Genomic DNA, 25,768 nt, shown 5'->3' with positions numbered 1-25,768 from the left:
GTATTAGATCAAAAGGGTGCTTCTACTAAATACTGAACAAAGGGTCTGAATACTTAGGACAATGTGATATTTCAGTTTTTCTTTTTTAATAGATCTGCAAAAATGTCAACAATTCTGTGTTTTTCTGTCAATATGTGGTGCTGTGTATACATTAATGAGGAAAAAAATGAACTTAAATGATTTGAACAAATGGCTGCAATATAACAAAGAGTGAAACATTAAAGGGGTCTGAATACTTTCCGTCCCCACTGTATGGCTCATCCAGGATATGGCTATATACTACTGGCAACAATGGGATGGGCTGGGTGATCAAGCTGAGCAATAAAATAAGTCCATATATGACAATGTGTCCATGTGAGGAGCATAGTTTGCTGTCTTTAGGAGGCTGCCATTTCAAAAGCTAGAAGAGACTCTGGAACATAGTAAAAGACAAGAAACAGTGCCCTCTTTGTAGAGCCACCTTTTGCGGCTATCACAGTTCCAAGTCCCTTTGGATAAGGCTGGCCATACACCTATAGATTATCTGCAGATTTTCTATGGTTAGATGAAAAAAGTGGGAGATTCCTCCATCCTCACAGTTTAGCGAACATGGAGAGATCTGTTGCACATTTTCTATCTAACCATAGAAAATCTACAGATAATCTATAGGTGTATGGCCAGCTTAAGTCTCTATGAGCTTGCCACATCTTACCACTGGGATTTTTGCCCATTCCTCCTTGTAAAACTGCTCCAGCTCCTTCAATTTGGATGGTTTGCGCTTGTGAACAGCAATCTTTAAGTCTGGCCACAGATTATTGGATTGAGGTCTGTGCTTTGACTAGGCCATTCCAACACATTTACATGTTTCCCCTTAAACCACTCAAGTGTTGCTTTAGCAGTGTGTTTGGGGTCATTGTCCTGCTGGAAGGTGAACCTCCATCCTAGCCTCAAATCACACACAGAGTGGTACAGGATTTGCTCAAGAATATCCCTGTATTTAGCACCATCCATCTTTTCCTCAACTCTGACCAGTTTCCCAGTCCCGACTGCTGAAAAACATCCCCACAGCATGATGCTGCCACCACCATGTTTCACTGTGGGGATGGTGTTCTTTGGATGATGTGATGTGTTGGGTGTTCCTTAAAGTCATCTTCCTTACTACAATTCCTCCGAAGTCTAATAAATTGTTGTTTCAGAATATTAATGAGCCAGGGTTCATAGTGACAGCTATCTATTGGAATGTTCAGCCATGAAAAAATTGGCAACACTAGGTGCATATTTGGCCCCCCTCACAATACCTTTAATTTGTTTAAAATAATCTGAATTGTGCCACAAATAATTATGCTGTAAGCCATATTCTAAACATTTAAAGCGTAACTCCACTTTTGTTGAGAAAAAAAACATTTCCCCCCTGGGTGATCTATGTACATTGAAAGGATTATAACAACCTTTGTTGCAGATTCCTACCTTTTGTTATCCTGAAGAAATCCACGTGCGTTTGTCTGTGCCTCTGGGCTGAGTGGGTCTAATGGGAGTGGTTTCGTAATTATCTGTCAGCTGTGGCATCTGCAGGGCACTAATGAGGAAAGCTGCTGGGCCTGCATCCCTTTAGATGTGTTCCTGTTGGTAATATCTCACCAAAAATGACATTTTTATTGCAGGGAATGCCTGAAATCTGACTTGTATCTTAGGCAGACTTCTGGAGTGTGACTGTTTGAGGTTGTGGACAGGTGTCTTTTTTATACATATAACAAGTTCAAACAGTTGCCATTAATACAGGTAATGAGTGGAGGACAGAAGAGCCTCTTAAAGAAGAAGATACAGATCTGTGAGAGCCAGAAATCTTGCTTCTTTGTAGGTGACCAAATACTTATTTTCCACTATAATTTGCAAATAAATTCTTTCAAAAATCAGACAATGTGATTGTCTGGATTTGTTTCCACATTTTGCCTCTCATAGTTGAGGTATACCTATGATGACAATTACAGGCCTCTCTCATCTTTTTAAGTGGAAGAACTTGCGCAATTGGTGGCTGACTAAATACTTTTTTTGCCCCACTGTATTTAGCCTCTTTATCATTTAAGATTTTTTTTCTTGGTGCCCCTTTCTATCAGACTTTCCAACTCCTTTTTATATTTCCTGGATTTCCCATTAATTTTAGATATGTAGTTGGATCATTCAATTGTTCCATCAATTCACTATTATAGAATTTCTTCGACAAAACTACAATTACCCCCCCCCTTTCTTCCAATTCTTAAGTTTGAAAAAATTGTAATTATAATTATTTCCTCAGAATCTTCATCCCTTCACCATGTGGGACACCGCTCCCTTAAGATTTTACACTCACCAGAAATCAGTTGAAAATCGGCCTTAAGCTCCACAAATAAGTGGACTTCCTCCTCTGGTTATCGGATCATGGTATGGACTACCTCTTTAGCTTGTAACATAATTTCACCAGTATTAGGTCTGTGGGTTCACACTATGTTCTATCCTGGAATGCCAGACTCCAATAGATTGCTACTGGATCCCAAGCTCATCAGTGAGCATGCCCAAAGGATAAAGAAGCTCTCATAGCATAATTCCGTTTTAAACTGTTTTTAAATAAACCCCAAATCCCCCCTTACATATTGCACTTACAAATATAGCATTAAAAACGAACATGTAAACAAACAGTAGCTTGTCTGGCTGGTATCACTCCACCGCTCCTAGTATTGAAAGGATTGTGGCGATGCCTGGGTTTAGCTCCACAAGGGTAGACAAGCTGAGTGGTCATGTAGCCTTAGCCTAACACGTATCGTCGTAGACTTCGTCAGAGGGTGTGGCTACATGGCATGGCTCACTCTATTTATGGGCTGTCTTCAGGTAATTTAACCCTCCGACTGTCTCCAATTTCAATCAGTGCAGAGATCACTCTCATCACCTTTCATAGCTATCTATTTGCTCTATACTCATGTTTGCAGTTTGGCCACCATACATTGCACTGAATACATCCACCAAACGTGAAATACAACTTTGATAATAAAATGTGCAAACTATATATGTTCTAATGTCTTTGGATGGATCCATGGATGGGTTTGTGCTTCATGTTTAGCGCATCAAAACCACCACAATATATAACTGGATACACCTTCTCCATGAATTTCAACAATCCATTTGTCCATCCATCATGCTGTTTGCAGCGAGGATGACAGAACGCCGAGGGGGCCACGCCGATGCCGCCAATGGGCGGCACGAACCACCATGGAGGGGTTGGGAGGAGAGGGAGTTCACACCTGCCACCTTCCAACTAACACTAATTGGAAGGCATTTACCAGCTACTTCCTCCCAGTGGATCTTCAGATGATCCCTGGAGGATTATCAGCGCTCACACTATGAGAGAAAGGCAGACTGGTAAGTGCCATCATTGATGCACTGGCTGAACGTATATCATACCAATTATTACTTTTATTTCACACTATTCTATATAGATTGGCTTCTCAATATTCCATTTTGAACCTCGTATATGAGCGCCTATACCTGCGCCAGGTTCGGCATCATACACGGTTCGACATTATGTTTTATCACCTTTTGCACACATACACTGCACTCTACTTCCCGGCACCCCACCTTTGAGTAACAAGCACATATCCCCTTTTTATGGCTGAGCTCATGCGCATGCGTTTTTAAGTGACAACGTTGTCAGTTTTTACCTTATGCAATCTCCTATTGTTTATGCTTTCCTTTCAATGATTAAAATATCTTTCTACTAATTGTTCTAATAAAGTTATATCAGGTTAAACCGCAGTTTGTTCCTTTTCCTTCACTGAAGGTAAGGACACCTTGGGTCCTATTCCCACTCCTTTTATTTTGACTACTTCTCCTGTTCTGACAAGGAACATCACCCTATTAGGTGAGCCGGTAACCTGCTACCTGAATTGACCAACGATACTGGTCATCAGGACCCCGTCCATTGCGTTTTTTACTACGAGGGGTAAATATACCATCATAGATACAAAGCAATGTATGTTTTATACAGAATACAAATTAAGCAGTCTTCTACTCCCACCGCAAATGTCAAAATGGTAAAAAACCTCTCTTTGATACATCTTTTAGAATGTTAAAAAAACCTCAGAAGAAGACCATGAATGTAGGGGGTCGACATGCATCAGGGTATTCTCATGCATCCCATGGTGTAACCTAATTTGTAAACACATTGGGGTTGATTTACTAAAGGCAAATCCACTTTGCACTGCAAGTGCACTTGGAAGCGCAGACGCTGTAGATCTAAGGGAAAGATCTGAAATGAGGAGAAGCTCTGCTGATTTTATCATCCAATCATGTGCAAGCTAAAATGCTGTTTTTCATTTTCCTTGCATGTCCCCCTCAGATCTACAGTGACTGAACTTCCACTTTGCACTGCAAGTGCACTTGGATTTGCCTTTAGCAAATAATCCCCATTGTTTTTATGATGTATAATGTCACCATCAATTTCGGCTACCCCGCCTTATGTGTATTGACCAGACCTCATATTTTAATCTTTTGTACAATTGAATCTTTTTCACAAAATAAAATAATTATTTTTTTACAATAGATATTGTAAATGGTAGATGGTAAAAATATAATCCAAATTGACTGAGACTTTCAACAAACCTGAAACTATCTATAGTTGCAGGGTGTACCCCCTTCTTCAAGGTCCAAGCAGTAAGCTTACTCTCCTTTCAAGTTTTGAATGCAATAATATGATGACCCACTGCTAAAATAAATAAAAAAAGATATACAGTGCCTTAAAAAAGTATTTATACCCCTTAAATTTTCCACATTTTGCCATGTTACAACCAAAAACCTAAATATATTTTATTGGGATTTTGTGATAGACCAACACAAAGTGGCACATAATTGTGAAGTGGAAGGAAAATGATAAATGGTTTTCAAATAAATGTGAAAAGTGTGGCGTGCATTTGTATTCAGCCCCCTTTACTCTGATACCCTTAACTAAAATCTAGTGGAAGCAATTGCCTTCGGAAGTCACCTAATTAGTAAATAGAGTCCACCTGTGTATCATTTAAGCTCAGTATAAATACAGCTGTTCTGTGAAGTCCTCAGAGGTTTGTTAGAGAACCCTAACGAACAAACAGCATCATGGAGGCCAAGGGACACACCAGACAGGTCAGGGATAAAGTTGTGGAGAAAGCAGGGTTAGGGTTTAAAAAATATCCCATCTCACAGAGCACTGTTCAATCCAACAGCCGCAAATGGAAAGAGTATGGCACAACTGCAAACCTACCAAGACATGGCCGTCCAACTAAACTGACAGGCCGGGCAAGGAGAGCATTAATCAGAGAAGCAGCCAAGAGGTCCATGGTAACTCTGGAGGAGCTGCAGAGATCCACAGCTCAAGTGGGAGAATCTGTCCACAAGACAACTATTAGTCGTGTACTCCACAAATCTGGCATTTATGGAGGTGTGGCAAGAAGAAAGCCATCGTTGAAAGAAAGCCATAAGAAGACCCGTTTGCAAGAAGCCATGTGGGAGACACAGCAAACGTGGCGAAAGGTGCTCTGGACAGATGAGCCCAAATTTTAACTTTTTGGGCCTAAAAGCAAGACGCTATGTGTGGCAGAAAACTAACACTGCACATCACCCTGAACACACCATCCCCACCGTGAAATATGGTGGTGGCAGCATCATGTTGTGGGGATGCTTTTTTTCAGCAGGGACAGGGAAGCTGGTCAGAGTTGATGGGAAGATGAATGTAGCCAAATACAGGGAAATCTTAGAAGATAATCTGTTAGAGTCTGCAAAAGACTTGAGACTGGGGCTGAGGTTCACCTTCGAGGATGACAACGACCCTAAACATACAACTAGACCCAGTCAAAGTCCAGACCTAAATCCAATTGAAAATCTGTGGCAAGACTTGGAAATTGCTGTTCAGACGCTCTCCATCCAATTTTGAGTTTGAGCTATTTTGCAAAGAAGAATGGGCAAAAATGTCACTCTAGATGTGCAAAGCTTGTACAGACATACCCAAAAAGACTTGCAGCTGTAATTGCAGTGCAAGGTAGTTCTATAAAGTATTGACTCAGGAGGGCTGAATACAAATGCACGCCACACTTTTCAGATATCTATTTGCAAAAAAATTTTGAAAACCATTTATAATTTTCCTTCCACTTCACAATCATGTGCCACTTTGTGTTGGTCTATCACATAAAATACCAATACAACACATTTACGTTTTTGGTTGCAATATGACAAAATGTGGAAAATTTCAAGGCACTGTACCTAGATTGTGATACCAGTACACAATTGACATTAAACATATAAAAAACAAAACTGATAAAGAAATCCTTATTTTCCTCCAGCAATTAAACTGTGATCCCACAACTCGAGTGATGCTCATCAAACAATGGAAATACGCATGTTCTACCCCTTATTGGGATATACATGTTACGAACACTTAGGTTGGCCAAAATTTATTAAGACTTTTTTTTTTTTTTTAATTGAATATATTTCATAGCAGAAAGTAAAAAAAACATTTGGGTTTTTTTTCAACATTTTTGGGGTTTATTCATTTATAAATCGAAAAAAATAAAATAAAAATCACAGTGGTGATCAAATACCACCAAAAGAAATCTCTATTTGTGTAAAAAAAATGGATATACATTTTGTTTGGCTACAGCTTTGCATGACCGCGTAGTTACCAGTTAAAATAGCACAGTGTTAAATAACAAAAAATGGCCTGGCCATGGGGGGGGGGGGGTAAAACCTTCCAAAGCTGAAGTGGTTATGAAACAATTTGGGCATCACGCCTTTATCAACATTTAAAAAAAAATCTAGGGAATAAAAATATTTACAAACAGGAATTGCAAATATCATGTTGAGGTGATGTGAAATAATCCTTCAGCGTTCAACTTTAAAGTTTTTTCATTTCGGGTTTTTTGATCCTTTACATTTCTGCGCTGATTAAGGGAATAAAAATACCACTTAAGCAGCCCAAAGATTCTGAAAATTGCTTGAATCTCCTAAGCAGACAGTGTTGATGGGGGAATGCCTCCCGCTATTGTGTTCTGCCGTGCGGGGGAGAGGGCGCACAACCTTCCCGGCCAGCGGAACAGAATGATTACTGCTAGCGGCTATAGCTGCTTGCTGTAATCGCATGTAGAAAAACCCCACAGGCTGGTTGTACCAAAGTTGATCGATGGAGCGACTTGGATACAATCAACCTGCCCATACATGGATCCAATCTCGACCGGTCCCCTGCTGAACCAGCCAAATTTTGATCCATGTATGGGCCGCTTTAGTGATCTTGTACATATCTGCCTGCAATAAGGCTTGTGTGTAAGCTTGTGAAATAAACATCACACATGGCTCAAAAATATTCTTTATTACTGAAACATTCCAAAAACAGCAGTATACAGATGTCATCGTTATGAAATCGTATACTGTCTTATTAAAGCATTAGTGCAATTTAATTCTGTAAAATGCCTATCAAAAGTTATGTCCAAGAGCTTTGATCTTCAGTATTTTGACAGTAAGAAAAAACCCAGCCCACACTGCTGTAGAGATGCAGCAAATCCATAATTATTCAGAAGAAAACATTCAACAGTTAAACAATAAATTAACATGAAACAAAAAAATCAACAAGACAAAATTAAGGTATAACTAAAGGCAAAACCCTTTTTTTTTTGGATAGACTGGAGAGGGATTAGAACACCCGCCAGTTTTAATTGCTGTTTACCATCATTATTAAGAGTGCAAACTAAGGGAAATCCTACATTTTAAGTTGTCATCAGAACAGAAACATAGGGGGAAATCTTCCAATGGGGACACCAATTTGAGTGAACCTGGTGACAACCAGAAATCCCCTCACTTTGTAAGGATTTACTCTCCTTTTTTGCTGTGGGGTAGGAAGTGAAGGGACACAGAAAAAAAAACTGACCGGGGCTATAATTCTCCTAAACTCTTTCCAAAATGGAAAAAATGCCTTTACTTCTACCTTAACGTGGTTGTATAGACCGTGACAGTGACTCTCCTCCTTGTACTTTGCAACAAGAAATACATTTTAAAGTACATTTCCAGTGATTCACAAATGAAGTATACCAAATTATTTTTGAAAAAAAAATGCACTTAAAACTATCTTCTGTGGCACAAAAGTGAAGCAGCATCTCCAAGTGTGGTTAATTATTCTATACACAAAGTTTACATGTTGTCCAGTATTGTAATGGTGTATCATACATTTAAAAAAAGTTAAGTGCTTATACAGTATAACAGAAAGTGAATAATAAATAAAACATGTTTTGTGACGGATTTTTACAAGTATTTGCTTTTGCATATGTCTGTTGGTTGTACAGTGTGTTATTAAATAATAGTTATTGTTGTGAAAATCCATTAAGCATTTCAAGTCAAACATTCAAGAGCTACATTGTCTTTGACAGTTCTCTCACATAACACATATATTACAAATACTAAAATCTTCAGGAGATGTGTCCTCTTACACTATTTTTACCCAGCCAGCTGGGAAAAACAAACAAACACGTTAATTAAAATTGCTTTTAAGTGTAAGCTCATCATTCGAACAGATCAATAGCATCCATCTCTCCAGTTTCCATCTCGCAGTGTGCTCAGTGACGATAGCGTCTTCGGAGGCTGAATAAAACTGCACGGAATGGAAAACAACAATAATTAGGACAGCACTACATTTCAGTCACTACACAATTTAACTCATTTTATTACCTACAAGTAGCACGATTAGGGTTTTCTTTTCTATATAGTTGAACAAGATGGACTAGTGTCTTTTTTCAACCAGACTATGTAACCATCTTGTCATGATGCTATTTGTGTATTAGATCAATAGGTTCCCTCTCTAGCATCATGCACTTGCTGCCCACAGTACTGTTACTGCAAACAGACAACAGCTACAGGCTTAGCGACATACTCCCTGAGCATATGTGCACCGAAATGCTCCCTGGGGTGTGCAGTGGCATGATCCCATGACCGCTGTGTCAACCAGATTATGGCACTGGGTAGGCGGCCAGTCTGAGCGGCAAGGGTATCATGTTTTTTGCTATGACCAATCATAGCAATCACATGATTACAATGTAAACAAAACAGTCATGAATGGCATCTTGTAGCAGGTAATTAGCTGTAGCCAATCACAGATAACAATAGTATGCAAGCGGTCATGAATTAAAGCCATTCATGACAGATAAAACTAATCCTTATAACAGTGATCATCACAGTCATACGTAATAACAGTGCAAAAAAACCTACCAGGGTAGTACAGTGTAGAGATATAACAATTTCCAGAAATTTTCAAGCCATAGGAAAGTTTTTTTCCCTGTTTTTTTTTCCCGAAAAAATTGAAAAAATAAATTCAGTGTGGAGTAGTTTTAAAAATTGATTTTGTTACACTGGGAATGTAAAATCCAGTGTATGTAAAAGTGATATGCTTGAAATAAAAGGACAGCATATTCAGTTAATAAACTAAACTTGCTTTTTCAAATTTGTGATGATCCAGAAGCAGCAGTTATTTCGCGTACACACGACTGGACTTCTTGTCGGAAAAAGATAGGACGGCTTTTCCGACGGGATTCCGCTCAAGTTTGCCTTGCATACACACGGTCACGCAAAAGTTCGCTGAACTTACAACCGTCAAGAACGCGGTGACGTACAACACTTTGACGAATCTAAAAAATGAAGTTCAATGCTTCCGAGCATGCGTCAAATTGTTTCCGAGCATGCATAGGAATTTTGCGCGTCGGAATTGCCACAGACGATCGCATTTTCGGATAGGAACTTTTCCCGACCGAAAAATTAAAAACATTCTCTCAATCTTTTGCTGGCTGGAATTCGGCCAGCAAAAGTCCGATGGAGCACACACGGTCGCACTTACTGATGAAAAACTCTCATCTGTCTTTTGCGGGCCGAAATTCCGATTGTGTGTACGCGACATAAGAGTGTTTGTGGAATTTGAACTCTGGAAGGAAGAGCTACTTGCACTTTCATTATGGTTCTCATCATTTAATTCCATAAACATATTTTATTGTTTTTAGGGCAACTCTAGAATGCAAGGATGTGTTTGGAAAATATTTCTTCTCACAATATTTCCAAATTGCACTCAGCAGAAATTGCACTGTGGAAAGGTTTCCACTCTCTAGATCTTGGTCTCGCCATTTATTGAAAGGAGGAAAAGAAAAACCAATTTACTGACCAAACTGTAGGGAAAACATTATGCTGTAATGGCGGGGAACAATAATATGAATCATGTAAAAGTTATAAAGATAAGAGGGTAAATGTATCTGAAAAATTAGTTTATCTGTCATTTAAAGCCAGAGAGGACAGAAATTATCATCCACTGTATCCTATCACCCAACTGTAGGAGGTACAAGATGGAGCCCACAAGTAGGGATGGTCCCGCTGCTAGAGTAAAACGTAAGTTCGACTCAAACATCGGATGTTCGTTCGCTCGTAGAACAGATGAACATATGGGGCGTTCGGGTGACATTCACCCGCCGCAATACGCCCAATAATGCACTGCAAGATCACAGTGGATTGAAGGCTGCTGATTGGCCAAAGCATGCACCTGACCTGAATGCTTTGGCCAATCACAGCGCAATGTGCTGTGAGAGCCATGATTGGCCAAAGGCAGGGTGGTTAAGGAGAACCCTATGACAGAATTAAAAAACGGTGTGCCCCCCCCCCCCCCCCCAAATCCATACCATGCTTGGGGGTCTGGTACAGATTTTAAGGGGGAAATCCACTGCAAAAAAAAAAAAAAAGAGAAAAATTGCCCCCCCCCCAAATCTATACCAGACCAGACGTGACATCAGAAGGGGGCGGGTCACTGGGTGGCCCCACCCTTGCCTATGTAGCAAGGCCCCAGGCCTCCTTTGATCGAACGAGAACCTCCAGGGCCAGGGATAGCTGACATCCTTCTGTATGTAGTGGGTTGTGAGGCATGGTGGGTGCAGAGTAGTTAAAGTTATTGGGTGCCAGACACTTCTTGAATGCAAAAGAAAGTTTATTTTTCTTAAACTTTTTTGGGGAGAGAGGGTTAGGGCCAGGACACCCTTAGGTAGTTGTAAGCTTAATTGTCTTAATTGACTCTGAGACTTCAATAGGAGGACAGCCATGCAGGGAAAGGCATCCAGCAAGACACCACATCTGCATGTGCAGGAAGGCTGTCTCCTATGGCAACAGTCTTTAACAGTTCCTAACACAAAACTGAACAGTTCCTTTCTATTCCACTACAATCACTCCTTGTAGTTCTTCGGCACACTGAGCTCCCGGTCTCTCACTAGACCCGCTGATTCACCGACACTGAATCCCTTAGAGCTCCTCCAATCTTCACGGTGGTATCTTCTTCAAGCGTCCCCCCCCCACTTCTCTGCAGGGTCCCTAGCTTGGCACTGTAGATACCTCTCAAGTTTCACCCCCGCTGAGTCCCTGGCTTGACACACAAGGCTGCTCAGCAAGTGTCACCTCCGCTGGCTGGGTCCCTGGCTTGATACCCACTGAAGTTTCCCAATTCTTCACCATCCCCGGATAGGGAGAATGCTGCTCTGGTACTTGTTTCAGTTATTCACTGTGGTCCCTGGTAATTAGGCAGAGAGTCCCTTACTGGCAGCTTCCCCTCTACCTCTGACCACAGCAGGTTCTCCGTCCGGCAGAACCGTCACTTCTGGTTGGACTGCGAGCTGCAGTCCCAACCCTGCGCTGGTCTCTTGCTTCTGGATAGGCCCTCAGACAGCCTAGCAGCCAGATGTGCCCAGGATAGGCCCAATCTCCGGCCTAGCAGCCCAGACAATACACGTCCACCCAGACAGCCGTCCAGGTGGCACAGAACATAGATCACCCGACACCACCCGAATATATAGGCTATCCCAGCAGGCCAGGGGATTCAAGAAAACCCCTGCCCATTGGCTGAGATACCCATAAGCTGACCTTGTGTTGTTCTTCTCATACCTAGTGCCACCAAGTACCCGGCCACCTAGTGGTAGAAGAGAAGAGAAAAGTGCAACAAGGCCAAACTTAGGGAGAAATCAATAGACCTCTAACAATTAGGATAATTATTCCTGGCAAGTAAATTTGTGAGGAGCAACCCTGCCTAAACTACAGGGTGCTACACCTATATAACATGTCAAAGCAAAGAGACAGCAGTCGTCGGGAGGCCTCCCATTGAGGCAAAGCTTTTGTTTTTTCTATTTTTCGGGTCCGTCGGGCGGCGTGATTGACAGTGGATGTACATCTCTGGACTTTTTTTTTTCCTTTAACCACTTCCCGCTCGGCCTATAGCAAAATGATGGGCGGGCGGTGGTTCAGCTATCCTGACTGGGCGTCATACGACGTCCAGCAGGATAAGCTGCGATCACATGCCCGGGGTCTCAGTCTGACACACCGCAACAACGATCTCGGTAAAGAACCTCTGACGGAGGCTCTTTACCACGTGAACAGTCATGTCCAATCACAGCTAATCACAGTGTACACAGTAAGAGCCCTTTATCGGCTTTTCCTCACTCGCGTCTGACAGACGCGACTACAGGAGAGCCGATCGGCAGCTGATTGTTTATCAGTGAAGCCCCCCCGCAGATGCCCACCCAGGACCACCAGGGATGCCCACTAAAAACGCCCACCAGGTATGCCACCCTGGAACACCAGGGATATGCCAATCAGTGTCCAGGCAGATGTCAATCAGTGCCCATCAGCAATGCCTGCCAGTGTCATTGATGCATATCAGAGCCACCCTTAAGTACCCATCAGTGCAACCTTACCGGTGCCCGTCAGTGAAGGAGAAAATGTACTTATTTACAAAATTTTATAACAGAAAATTTTGAAAAAATAAGTTTTTCTTTGTTTCGGTCTTTTTTTTAAAAATTTGTTTAGCAAAAAATAAAAACCAGAGAAGTGATCAAATACCAAATGATACAAATTTTGTTTGGGTACAGTGTAGCATGACCGCACAATTAAAAAGGGACAGCGCTGAAAGCTGAAAATTGTCTTGGGGGGGGGGGGGTGTTCGGTACTGAAGTGGTTAATAAAGAATTTGTCAAAAACTGTCTGTCTCTTGTAGTTTTTTACTTTTTTGTGAATTAGTAGTTGTACAATGTACCCTCCCCAAAGCACAATGGTACAATGTCCCCTCCCCATGTTGAGGGCAAGTGGTCTGATATGATTCAGGAGGGGGGATGCTCGTTCGTTCCCCCCTATCCTGACCTGCCAGGCTGCTTGCTCGAATAAGGGTCTGGTATGGATTTTGGGAGGGACCCTACGCCTTGTGGTTCCCCTTAAAGATACATACCAGACCCGGAGGGCCCGGTATGGACTGGGGGGGGACCCTACGCCCCCCCCAATCTATATTGCCGTAAGCCAGCAATACATTACAGACACGAGCGAGTTTGAATTACATTTTTTCCTTTACAAATGGCATTGCTGCGGTATGTTCTACACATCGCACAGATGCACCACTTTACAAGCAGACTAAGGGGACCCCCCAGGCATGATGTGTAAAAGACAATCTCATTTTTATTGTTTCACTTTAAGGATCATTAAAATCACTGCTCCTTTAAAAACAATAGTTTTAAAAACTTTTGCATTGATACATGCTCCCTAGGGCAGTACCCAGGTCCCCATACACTTTTTATGGCAATAATTTGCATATAAGCCTTTAAAATGAGGACTTTTGATTTTTCATGTTCGTGTCCCATAGACTTTATTAGATTTTACATGTTCGCTAGAACTTTTTGCCTGTTCAAGGTGAACCAGTGGGGGGGGGAGGGGGTGTTCCTCCAGTTTAGCAAACTAAACTGGAGGAACCTTGCCCCTGCAGTGCCCCCTAGTGACAGAAATGCTTAGTTCTCTTTTTTGAGAGCTGCACTGAGATACTGTATTCCAGGATTTGCTTGTCTTCAGCTGAGAGAACTTTTCAGTGGGAGAGAGTTTTAAAAAAGACACACTGCCATTCATTGAAATTGGAAGAGAAGCAGTTTAACCTTAAACTGTGTAGAGGGTTATTTACTGTCAGAGCTGTAAGAATGTGGAATTCTTTCACAAGCAGTGGTATCAGCAGGGATCATCGATATTTTCAAAAAACTATTAGATGAGCACCTTAATGACCACAACATACAGGGATATGCGATTTACTATTGCCATAAACACATACACACACACACACACACACACACACACACACACACACACACACACCCACACCCACCCCCTTACTGACCACGTAACTATGTAAGAATGTGCAATAATTAAAAGACTTTTATATAAAGTCTTAGAAACCTTTAACCACTTAGTGACCGGCCCATAGCCAAATGATGGCTACAGGGCGGTTGCTTAACTCCGGGAGGGTGTACTATGTTGTCCTCCCAGAATCCAGCTCTTGCGCGCCCCCTGGGGTACGCACCCAAGAACATCCGTGACCGCCGGGTCCACGGATCACAGTAAACGGCCGCTTACCATGTGATCGCTCCGTCAAATGACGGAGCGATCACATGTAAACAAACCGATCGGTACAGTGTGGGAGGAGAGGGAGAGGGATCGGATGGCAGTAGCGATGTGGGCTGGATCTGTAGTGCCCACAGCGCTGCTCTGTGACGAATGCAGTCACATCCAGCCATCCATCCATGCTCAGCAATACCCTGCAATACCCCGCCATACCCTGCAATACCCTGTGATACCCAGCCATGCTCAGCCTCTGTATGTGGAGAGACTGTGGAAGTCTCACACATGTGATATCGCCGTACTCAGGAGGAGTAGGAGAATCTATTTTGGGGTGTCATTTTTGGTATGTACATGCTGTGTGTTAGAAATATTGCATAAATGGACAACTTTGTGTTAAACAAAAAAAAAATACAATTTTAACCACTTTCCGCCTGCCAGCCGTCAGACGTCCTTGTGCGGGGATATCTGAATGATGGGTGCAGCTACAGGCATCGTTCAGATGTCAACTCTTTCAGCCGGCGATTCCCTACACCATAGGAATGATCATAGCGGCTGTTCCACTGCTTGATCGTTCTTACGGCAGGCGAGAGGGGACGTCCCCCCCTCCCGCCACCCTTCGGGCAAAAAAAAGCGTCAAACTAAAATAAAGTAAAATGAACAATAAAAAAAAAAAATTTGAAACACCCCTGTCCCCATGTGCTCGCATGCAGAAGCGAACGCATACATAAGTCCCACCCACATATGAAAACAGTGTTCAAACCACACATGTGAGGCATCGCTGCGATCGGTAGAGCGAGAGCAATAATTATGGCCCTAGACCTCCTATGTAACTCAAAACATGTAACCAGTAAAAAATTTTAAAGCGTCGCCTATGGGAATTTTAAGTAGCGAAGTTTGGGGCCATTCCACGAGCGTGTGCAATTTTGAAGGGTGACATGTTAGGTATCTGTTTACTCAGCATAACTTCATCTTTCACATTATGCAAAAACATTGGGCTAATTTTACGGTTTTGTTTTTTTTAAAGCACAAAACTGTTTCTTTTCCCAGAAAAAACGCGTTCGAAAAATTGCTGCACCAATACCGTGCGAGATAAAAAGTTGCAACAACCACCATTGTATTCTCTAGGGTCTTTGCTAAAAAAACATATATAATGTTTTGGGGTTCTATGTAATTTTCTAGCCAATAAATGATGATTTTTACATGTAGGAGAGAAATGAGAATTGGCCTGGGTGCTCCAGAACGTCTGAAGGTGCTCCCCTGCATGTTGGGCCTCTGTATGTGGCCACGCCTTGTAAAAGTCTCACACATGTGGTATCGCCATACTCGGGAGTAATAGCAGAATGTGTTTTGGGGTGTAATTTGTGGTATGCATATGCTGTGTGTGAGAAATAACCTGCTAATTTGACAATCAATTTTGTGAAAAAAAATTAAATATAAAAAATAATCTTGATTTTGCAAAGAATTGTGGGAAAAAATGACAACTTCAAGAAACTCATCATGGATCTTTCTAAATACCATGGAATGTCTTCTTTCCAAAAAGAGGTCATTTGGGGGGTATTTGTACTTTTCTGGCATGTTAGGGTCTCAAGAAATTAGATAGGCCGTCAGTACTTAAAGCTTATACAGGGCTCAAGACTCTCTCCCCATGTGACAGCACTGTGCCAATCGCCAAGCACCAGCATTGTCATATGGGGCAGGGAGGAAGTCGCATGTTTCTCTAGAGCCTGAAGTACATGGTATTTCTGCTTTACTCTTGGTAGCAAACTCGAGTGATGGGGTGGGAAGGGAATGCAAATACTCCTGGGAAAGGTGAAAGTTAAGTGAACTTGTTACTTTCAACATGAAGAAAGACAAAGAAATGCAAAGTATTGCCTAAATGGAGCATGTGCCAAACAAGTGTGACCTTGTGTGTTCAATAGGCAGAAGGGCAGTAACTCACCAAGGAAGCCAGTATCTAGCAGCAATCACTGTGATAGCAGTGCCTACTACAGTGATTTCCAGATTATGAAAAATCCAGGTATGAAAAATGCAGATAAAAACTGGTACGAGCTGGACAAATGTAACTATGCAAAAATATGTTTACTTTAACATGAACTTCAGCTTTTTTTTTTTTTTTGCTTTTTTTTTTTTTATTATTGAACAGGTTTAGTTTGCTTAATTACCTGCGTGGTGGAGTAGCAATCTTGCTTCGGGGTATACCACTTCCCCCTGTGCTCGACAGTGATGGTCTAGGCAGTGCACTTCTGACAGGCAACGAACTTGCAGATTTGTTTGGCATAGGGATCCCAGAACTTGATAAAGACTGTAAACTAGTTGACTGTGGAATACTGCTGCTGCCTTGTATAGTCGGGCTGACGTAGGCTGTGGCTTTCAGAGGTGGCCTCACTGATACTGGGAAGTTACCCACACTGTGGACCCTCTGCTGCAGTTGACCAGGGGACGGTACTGTAAAAGAGAATAGGTTATATGACTACACGAAAAAAAAAAAAAAAACACAATTAGTAAAAACTGCATGTGAACATTAAAAACAAAATCGCACATTTTTTTTTTCTTTAAGTTTAAAGAGGGTTTTATGTCAAAGATTTCTTTATTCTATACTTAGGACTTGACATAAAACACAAGGAAAATGTAAAGAGGATGACACACAGAGATAGAAAGTGACAGATAATCTAAATTGTTCCATAGTTCTTACCCTTAGGTCCTGTTCACGCCTGAGCGATTTTCGGCTTAAAGCTCAAACACTCAACAGGCCAAATCCCATTCATTTCAATGGCCCATGTTCACATAGAAGTGTTCTGTTGCTTGAAGCAAAACACTTGGTTGCTTAAAGTACACAAGCTTCTTTTTGTCAGGTTACAAGAATTTTAGACTTCAATAGAAACGCCTGAAAACGCGTGACTTGAACATTTTACAATCATTTTGTTGCATGTTTTCTGCTCTAACAGCAGCTCTCTACCCCCAATTCCCTTCCCCTCTTCTCCCCCTAGTACTGTATACTGACTAAACAAACGCCTGAAGCTGTAAATTGCTTAGAATACGCTTCTGAAAAGCTTTTAATATACTTCTAAAAACACTCAAAAACTCTCAAATAAAAATGCCTGAAAGTCAATACGCTCAGGTGTGAATGCAGCCTTACCTCCTGAAGCTTCCACAGTGCAAGTTTTTAGAGAAAGTTGTCAGGATACATATATTAACACCTGCCAGTGCTGATTATTTTTAAAAGTGTGGTGTAGACCAACGGAAAAATACAATAATTTTTGTTTATTTTTATTTTTTAAAAGCCAGAGAGCTAGACCACTGCACTCACCCAGCAAGAGTACAGAGGACCAGGTCTCCAGTGATTCAGTACACCCCCTCCAAAGTAGTTCAAGCAACAACGCTGTTCATTGAGCATGAGTGTTGTTGGCGTGAGTACCCCCAGATCCCGGCCCCCCCACCCTATGTGAATATAAGTCGCTGTGTGCGCAGCGACTTATATAGGCAGGGGGGGTGGTCACCGGGTGATGTCATCCGGTGACTCTGCCCCTTATGATGTCACCACTTGTGGAAGAAGACGACGGAGAAGACAGGGCCACCGCTAGCAAAAGAGCAGAAGATAGAGGAGCTCGGCAGAAGAGAGCGGGAGAAGAACCGGAGAGCGCGGAGAAGAGGGAAGAGACCCCCGAAGTCGGACCCCCGGAGCTGCCTAATAAATTACTTTAAAAAAACCTGTCTAATGTGTTTTTTTATTGACACTTTTTCGTAGGTGAATGGGTAGGGGTACGATGAACCCCATACTCATTGAAAGTCGGACGTATGTCGGCTTCAAGTCGCAGGGCAAAGTTGGATCCAAAGTAGGACGGCTGTCGTGTCACACCAGCGTGAACCCGGCCTTAGATGTGATTAACCCTTTGGGTATATATGACCAAACATGACATGCCTAAAATCGATCTTGTATCTTAGTGCAGAGTTCTGGGAATTCAGTAAGCCAATCACACAAGTAATGACATTTCCATACGGGGCGCAGCGGCACTGCCCCCAAATCCATGTGCCCAGCTCCTAATCTACATGCGGGATGCTGGACACATGGATTCCAATGGGAGTTATTCTTTTTTTGAAGCACGCGATTAGAGCCTGAGGGTCTAATTGGCTTAAAAAAAGTATAGGTTCAGGGCACAGTGCCTACCAAGTTGTGTAACAATAGCGCATTAATATTCGCTATTGTCTTCCTAATTCTCATCCTGGCCAATCAGGAAGCAGTTCCTGTGACCTGAGTCTTAGGACTCCCTGGCCAATCGGGTCTCAGGACACACTACCCGTTTGCTCGGGAGGAGGATTAATGGCCCGGCTCTTCCTTCCCCTTGACTCCAAAGGTAATGCCCTGATCGCAGTCGTCCCGTCTGTCTCCTGGGGGTGTTAGTTTTCACCCCCCCCCCCCCAATATATTAAGCATCAGCCACCACTGCATGTACAGAAGGCCTCCAGGTTGCCATATTGCATTGAATTTTACAGAAAATGACAGTGTTGCAGATTAGAAATTACTTTTTCAATTTCCCAAGAGGACCAAGTGCATATAGCACTTGGATCCATTCTGATTGGGGTCCTCGTGTCCCGTAAAAACACTTTTATGCTGGCTGCAGCTCCACCCCATCTCAAAGCCCAAGTTATGGGTGATCCTGTTGGGAACGTACAGCCAGGAGAGTGCCTGCCCCTTCTCTAAGCTTATGACTGAACAATCAGAAACGCTTGCTCATTCAGAATAGTAAAGGATCACTCAGAGCTGCGACTGTGTAGGTCCAGCCAGTGCCTTGTATGTGTACAAGCAACTGCAGACAAATCAGACAAAGCTGCAGCTCTCCGTGCTCTTTTACTATCATGAATAAACAAGCAGTGCTGATTGTTCATTCAGAATAGTGACGGATCACTTAGCGTTGTGGTTCTGTGTAATCTATTTGGCTACTTTTACATAGCCACGCTGCGGCACTGTGTGATGATTTTAACTATGATTGATCAGTTGTCAGGCCAATGCCGTGTATGACATAACTTGGAAATGCTGATCTTTTCATATAAGTATTTATTTATTTTTATTTTATTTATTTTTTTGAAAAATATTTATTGGGTTTTATGGCATACAATAGTATAAAACTGAGTGTAACAAAGGTTACAGAGTATTAATTGTTACAATCTGTAAAGAACAATGACTTCTCATAGTAGTTGAAATAAAGGCTTGTCATATCAGTTAGAGCAAAAGAGAAGAAACAGAAAACATAAAAGAAAAAGAAAAATTAGGGGAAGGGGAGGTCAGGGGAGTTCATTTTTGCCATCTTATCAACTTTATTGAGCATAACTTTGCTCGACATATGAAATCTTAGCATCTAGATATCTTCAGGAGTGGAGGCAGCGTCTGTACATACCTGGCTGAGCATGGTATATATTGGTCAGGGTATAATAAATAACCTGATTGATCTCACTATACTAGGAAATATTGAATAATAAATGCGGGGGGGTGGATGTTAAGGAGCACAATGGATTTGTGGATATTCTACGGTGGGTTAAATGTAAAGGAATCCGGGGTGGGGGGTATTTTAAGTCGGCCAAGAGAGTTGGTGAGATCTTTTGTCAAGTACCATTTCGTGTAGCGGAATGGGTGCATTATATCCATTAGTGCCTGTGGAGCGAATGTAGCTTCGATGTATTTTCTCCATCTTTTAAAAAAACGGGAAGTCGATCGGAAATTAAGGGTGATGGTGTCCAATCTCTCTAGATGGAAAAGTGATGCCAAGGCCTTTTTAAACATTGTTAGGGTAGGTGGAGTCGCTGATATCCAGTGAGACATAATAGTCCTGCGGGCCACTAGAAGACACAGGTGAGCCCAATGTGGAATATTTTGTGAGACCCTCGTTGGCGATGAGGGTGAAGGGGGTATGCTAAACAGGCATAATAGGCGGTCCTTAGTACACTGAATTTTGTGGACCTCGTTGATGTAGGTGATCACCTTAATCCAATAAGCATCAATCTAGGTACAGTCCCAGAGCCTATGTAGCAAGGTGGGGCGAGGTAGGTTACACCAGGAACATTGCGCTTGGGTGGGATCCGCCTTGTTGAAGCGGAATGGAAAATAAGCCCTGTGAATGATCTTGAATTGTGTTTCCCTCCAAGATTCGGAAGCAGTAAGATTGACTGTTTTGTATCCCTCAAGGATTTTTTCTGGCAGAGACTCGTCTTCTAATACGTGTGACCACTTTTGAAAGGGTTTGAGGGCATATTTCCGTGTTTGATGTTGTATGAGACAGGAGTAAATATTGGAGATGGAGTAGTTATTGCTTTTGATGAGAGTATCAATGCAGGATGTTTCAAGTGGATTGGTATTGGGGCCAGAGCATGATTTGAGATACCGTATTTATCGGCGTATAACACGCACTTTTTTCCCCTTAAAACCAGGGGAAAAATCGCAGGTGCGTGTTATACGCCGATCCCCTGCAATCCCGACCTGTCACATTTTCAAAATCGCCGACCGCGATTTGAAAATGGCGCCGCCGGCGCCGAAATACACAGAGCCGGTCCTCGGCTCTTCCCGGCGGCTCTCGTTCATTTTCGGCTCCACTCGTAGTCCCGAGCGGAGCTATCCGAACCTACTCGGCTAGGTTCGGATAGCTCCGCTCGGGACTACGAGTGGAGCCGAAAGTGAACGAGAGCCGCTGGAAAGAGCCGAGGACCGGCTCTGTGTATTTCGGCGCCGGCGGCGCCATTTTCAAATCGCGATCGGCGATTTTGAAGCCCAGAATGGCTGGGATCACTGGGGCAAGGCTGCACTGGGGAAGGCTGCACTGGGGAAGGCTGCACTGGGGAAGTCTGCACTGACAAGGCTGCACTGGGGAAGTCTGCACTGACAAGGCTGCACTGGGGAAGTCTGCACTGACAAGGCTGCACTGACAAGGCTGCACTGGGGAAGTCTGCACTGGGGAAGGCTGCACTGGGGAAGGCTGCACTGGGGAAGGCTGCACTGGGGAAGGCTGCACTGGGGAAGGCTGCACTGACAAGGCTGCACTGGGGAAGGCTGCACTGGGGAAGGCTGCACTGGGGAAGGCTGCACTGGGGAAGGCTGCACTGGGGAAGGCTGCACTGGGGAAGGCTGCACTGGGGAAGGCTGCACTGACAAGGCTGCACTGGGGAAGTCTGCACTGACAAGGCTGCACTGGGGAAGTCTGCACTGACAAGGCTGCACTGGGGAAGGCTGCACTGACATGGCTGCACTGACATGGCTGCACTGACATGGCTGCACTGACATGGCTGCACTGACAAGGCTGCACTGACAAGGCTGCACTGACAAGGCTGCACTGACAAGGCTGCACTGACAAGGCTGCACTGACAAGGCTGCACTGACAAGGCTGCAATGATGGGCGTTTAAATGTAAGTTTTTTTTCCCTTCAACTTCCCTCCTAAAAGTTTTTTTTTCCTTAAAATTCCCTCCTAAATTGGGGTGCGTGTTATACGCCGGTGCGTGTTATACGCCGATAAATACGGTAGTTGATGAGTTGGTGATGGAAGAAAACATTTCAGAGTTTGAAATGGTTTGAATTTGCCCGGCTTGTTGAGATAGAAAGACGAGACATCCGTGAGGCCTTTAAGTTTCCATTGGCCAAAAGCTTTATGGATGATAGATGGAAGGAACATAGGATTGCCTTGTATTTTGAGGTATTTGGAGATGCTGGATGGCAATTTAAGCAGCTTTCTTACTTCTCTCCAAGCAGTGACCGTATCCTTAATGAATACACTTGTTTTGAGGTGGGGGGGTAATGTATTGGGATTGGAATGGAGGATGGCCGAGAGGTCATATGGGTGTACCATAGCCTCTTCTAAGGATAAGTTAGAATATTTAGAACCACCTGTTAACCAGTCTAAGCCCTGTCTAAGTAAACATGCCAGGTTGTAGAATCGCATATTGGGCAGTCCCGCCCCGCCCCCGCCCTTCGGGAGACAGTTTCTGCAGCGCTATGCGAGGTTTCTTGCGAGACCATATGAAGGCAGTTAGGGCCTTCTGGAGTTTTTGGATATCTGAATGTTTAATTAGAAGAGGTATGGTCTGCATTGGGTAAAGCAAGCGTGCGAAAGATACCATTTTGAAAAGGTGGCATCTCCCAAAGAGCGAGAGAGGTAGGGTCCCCCAAGCCTCCAACTCCTTCACAATTTTGGTTATCAAAGGGGGGTAATTCACGTCCTATTTTAATGCCCAGGTATGTAATATGTTGGTTGGCTATGGCCAGGGGGGATAGGTGTTTCCATTTACTGGAAAGATGGGGGTGCAATGGTAGGATCTCACTCTTATCGAAATTGATTCTGAATCCCGAGCAAAGTCTGAAGTCTGAAAAAAGTTGTTTGAGTCTGTCAAAGTCTGCTATAGGGTCGGTGGAGAACAATAGTATGTCGTCTGCAAATAGCGCCGAACGAAGAGTGTGGTTCTCTAGAGTGATGCCACTGATTCCATCAACTGAATTTAATATTCTGGACAGGGGTTCGATTGCTAGATTGAACAGGAGTGGAGACAGGGGGCAGCCCTGTCTCGTTCCTTTTGTTAATGGAATCGTGTCTGAAATAAAGTCAGGGGTGACAAGACGTGCGGTAGGGGATGCGTACATTTGTAGAAGGAATCGCATAATCTGTCCTGAGAATCCAAATTGTGTCATCACTCTAAAGAGCCAGGAGAAACTGATGTTGTCAAAGGCTTTTTCCGCATCTAAGGACATGATGGCAATGTCTTGGTTAGGGTGGGTTTTGGCATATTCCAGAGCCATTAATACTTTGCGAATGTTTAGGGTAGCTGATCTGCCCGAAACAAACCCAGATTGGGCTGGGTGTAATAAAGATGGCAGTAGGGGAGCTAGGCGTGAGGCAATTATTTTGGATAGGATTTTGACATCGACATTGATTAACGATATCGGTCGGTATGAACCCGGTAATAGGGGATCTTTCCCTTTCTTAGAGATTAGTTTGATGTGGGCCTGTGTTCCCGTAGGAAGATAGGGCCCTCCGTCCCACATGGCTGCGTATACATGTTTTAAGGTATCCGGAATAAATTCCCTGGTCATTTTATAGAATTCGGCGGTGTATCCGTCGGGTCCCGGGGCTTTGGCCGAGGCCATGTCTTTGATCGTAAATGTCTCCAATTGTGTATGGTGCAGTTTGGGTAGACGTATTTTGTCGAGCAGAGAGTCAGTGGTAGGTAAGTCAGTCGGGTCAGCTTTGTATAGATTAGTATAGTATTCCACAAGTAGGTTGCGAATTTCAGCTGGGGAGGTGACCAGAGAGCCTGTCGTAGCTCTAAGAGCAGAGATACGGGTAGGACGTCTGGGTCCTGAGCACATCTTGGCCAGGAGCCTGCCAGCCTTGTTGCCAAATCTATGGAAATGTAGCTGAGAGTATGACGTTTTGGCCGCTTCATGCTGTTCTGCCCAGAGGTCAAAGGTGCTTTTAGCCTGTCTCCATTTTTGTATGTTCTCTATGGTGCGGTTTAATGTGAGCTGTTCATGTGCCAAGCGCAGGGCTTCGCTTGACTTGCTATATTGTTGCTTGGCTCTTTTTTTGAACTGGGTTGTGTATGAAATTATTTTACCCCGTAAGAAGGCCTTACCTGCTTCCCAGAAGAGGTTAGGGTCTGTAATGTGAGCTCCATTAGTGGAGATGTATTCCTCCCAGGCGCAGTATAGTGTATGTTGGAAGTCCTCATTGTCAACTAGATAGGAGGGGAAGCGCCAAGTAGGGGAGGGGGATGAACGAGCTGTTTGGGTTAAATGAACCACAATTGGGCTGTGGTCTGAAATCACTGCGTCTTGTATGTCTGGTGCAGTGATTACGGAGCTTAGAGCCGGGGAGGCAAAAAAATAGTCTATACGTGAGAACGTATTGTGCGGGGGCGAAAAAAAAGTGTATTCCCGATCCGTTGGGTGCATCAAGCGCCAGACATCTACAAATTGCATGGAGGCGACGGATTGTGACAGCAGGGTAGATGCTGATGATGAGGGGGTACGGGTGTGTGTTCTATGTGTAGGGGGGCCTGTGCGATCAGCTAGGGAGGACATGACTGAATTAAAATCCCCACCCATTAGGTGTAACGTCTCTGGGGTAGTTAGCACCCATTTCACTAAATCTTGAAAGAAGGAGGTGTCAGGAGAATTGGGAGCATAGATGTTAGTAAGTGCTACAGGTTTGTCGTCTATAGTCAGATGTAGAGTCATTTTCCTTCCTTCCGAGTCAACCTTGACATCCCTAACCGTGTGCTGTAAATTCTTGTGTAGAAGGATAGCAACACCCGCTTTACGGCCTACTGCCGGTGAACCATAAACAGAGCCCACCCACATTCTACGAAGACGTTGCAAGTCGTCTGCAGCCAAATGTGTCTCCTGAAGTAGAGCCACATCAGTCCGGAGATGCCGCAGGTGTCTGAGGATGGACATGCGTTTGTTTGGGGAACGCAGCCCCTTAACATTCCACGAGACAAACCTTAGGCGACTCCCATCTGTAGACTGTGACATGATTGGCAGTTAAAAATGGTTTGGTTTAGGGGTTTGTATAATAACCCCTTTGTAGATGTGTTATCTACCTTTTGGGAGCCACCAAAGCGCCTCAGATCCCCTGAAGACATATGAGCTAGATTGGCAAACATGAACTTAAACTTCTCTAAGCAACAATAAGTTATAAACATTAATAAAGCAGAATATCGGATAAGGAAATATATAACGTGACATGTGGACTTCTCTTTTTTCCACATGAGGTCCCACCTATCTAGTTAGCATAGCTCCCATTGATTGCCAGCTCCTCACGTGGGGGCAGGGTGTTAGCAACGGGGGGTGAGGATAGGGAGGGTAGGGGAGAGGAAAGGGGGATAGGGGGAGGAGGGGGTACAGGATAGGAAGGGAGGGTAGTCTAGGGAGGATTCCCTAAGGAGGCAATGCAGGTTTAAACTAACCAATGGTGAGGTAGGCTAAACACAGGGGAGGGCCCCCCTCTTTAGATTAGGCTTAAACAAACCAGAAAATAGAAAATATAAATAACAAAAACATTGCAAGTGTCCCTGAAAAGGAAGGTCCCCCAGGTAGTGGGGGGTCACCTCCGTTATTGAGTTACATGACCATATCACTATAAATGCATAACTTTTAGCTACAGGCTGGTAGGGGTAGTGCTCCATAAAGAGCATGTACGGCAGTTTCTAGAGGCACCAAAAGCATCCTCGTCTTAAGGATAAAAAATTAAGAAAAGAAAAACGTATAAGATGGGTTGATACTACCCGTTAGTAGATGGCGAGGTGAAAAAGGTGGTGATGTGAAGTCCTTCAACAATTCCCAGAGTGATCTTCCTGGTTGGTGAAACGGCTGCGTTTGTATGGTGGTTTGGT

At 43.4% G+C, this 25,768-nt stretch overlaps 1 protein-coding gene across 2 annotated transcripts in view; it reads right to left on the bottom strand.

Annotated features, from left to right (window-relative positions):
- Window positions 1-7,322: 7,322 nt before the first annotated feature.
- SLAIN1 (SLAIN motif family member 1) overlaps window positions 7,323-25,768 on the bottom strand; it is a 116,282-nt gene continuing 97,836 nt past the window's right edge. For both annotated transcript variants that reach the window (XM_073614349.1, XM_073614348.1), the window contains 2 exons: window positions 16,563-16,845; window positions 7,323-8,611 (listed from right to left, as the gene is read on the bottom strand). In XM_073614349.1, the coding sequence (XP_073470450.1) occupies window positions 8,536-8,611; window positions 16,563-16,845 (359 nt within the window). In that variant the 3' untranslated portion in view covers window positions 7,323-8,535. The remainder of the gene's footprint in view (window positions 8,612-16,562; window positions 16,846-25,768) is intronic.

Source organism: Aquarana catesbeiana, linkage group LG02, assembly GCF_042186555.1.
Source record: "Aquarana catesbeiana isolate 2022-GZ linkage group LG02, ASM4218655v1, whole genome shotgun sequence".
In the NCBI taxonomy this organism is placed as follows: Eukaryota; Metazoa; Chordata; class Amphibia; order Anura; family Ranidae; genus Aquarana; species Aquarana catesbeiana.
Note: the sequence above shows the minus strand (reverse complement) of the source record. Positions and strands in the feature narration are given on the sequence as shown.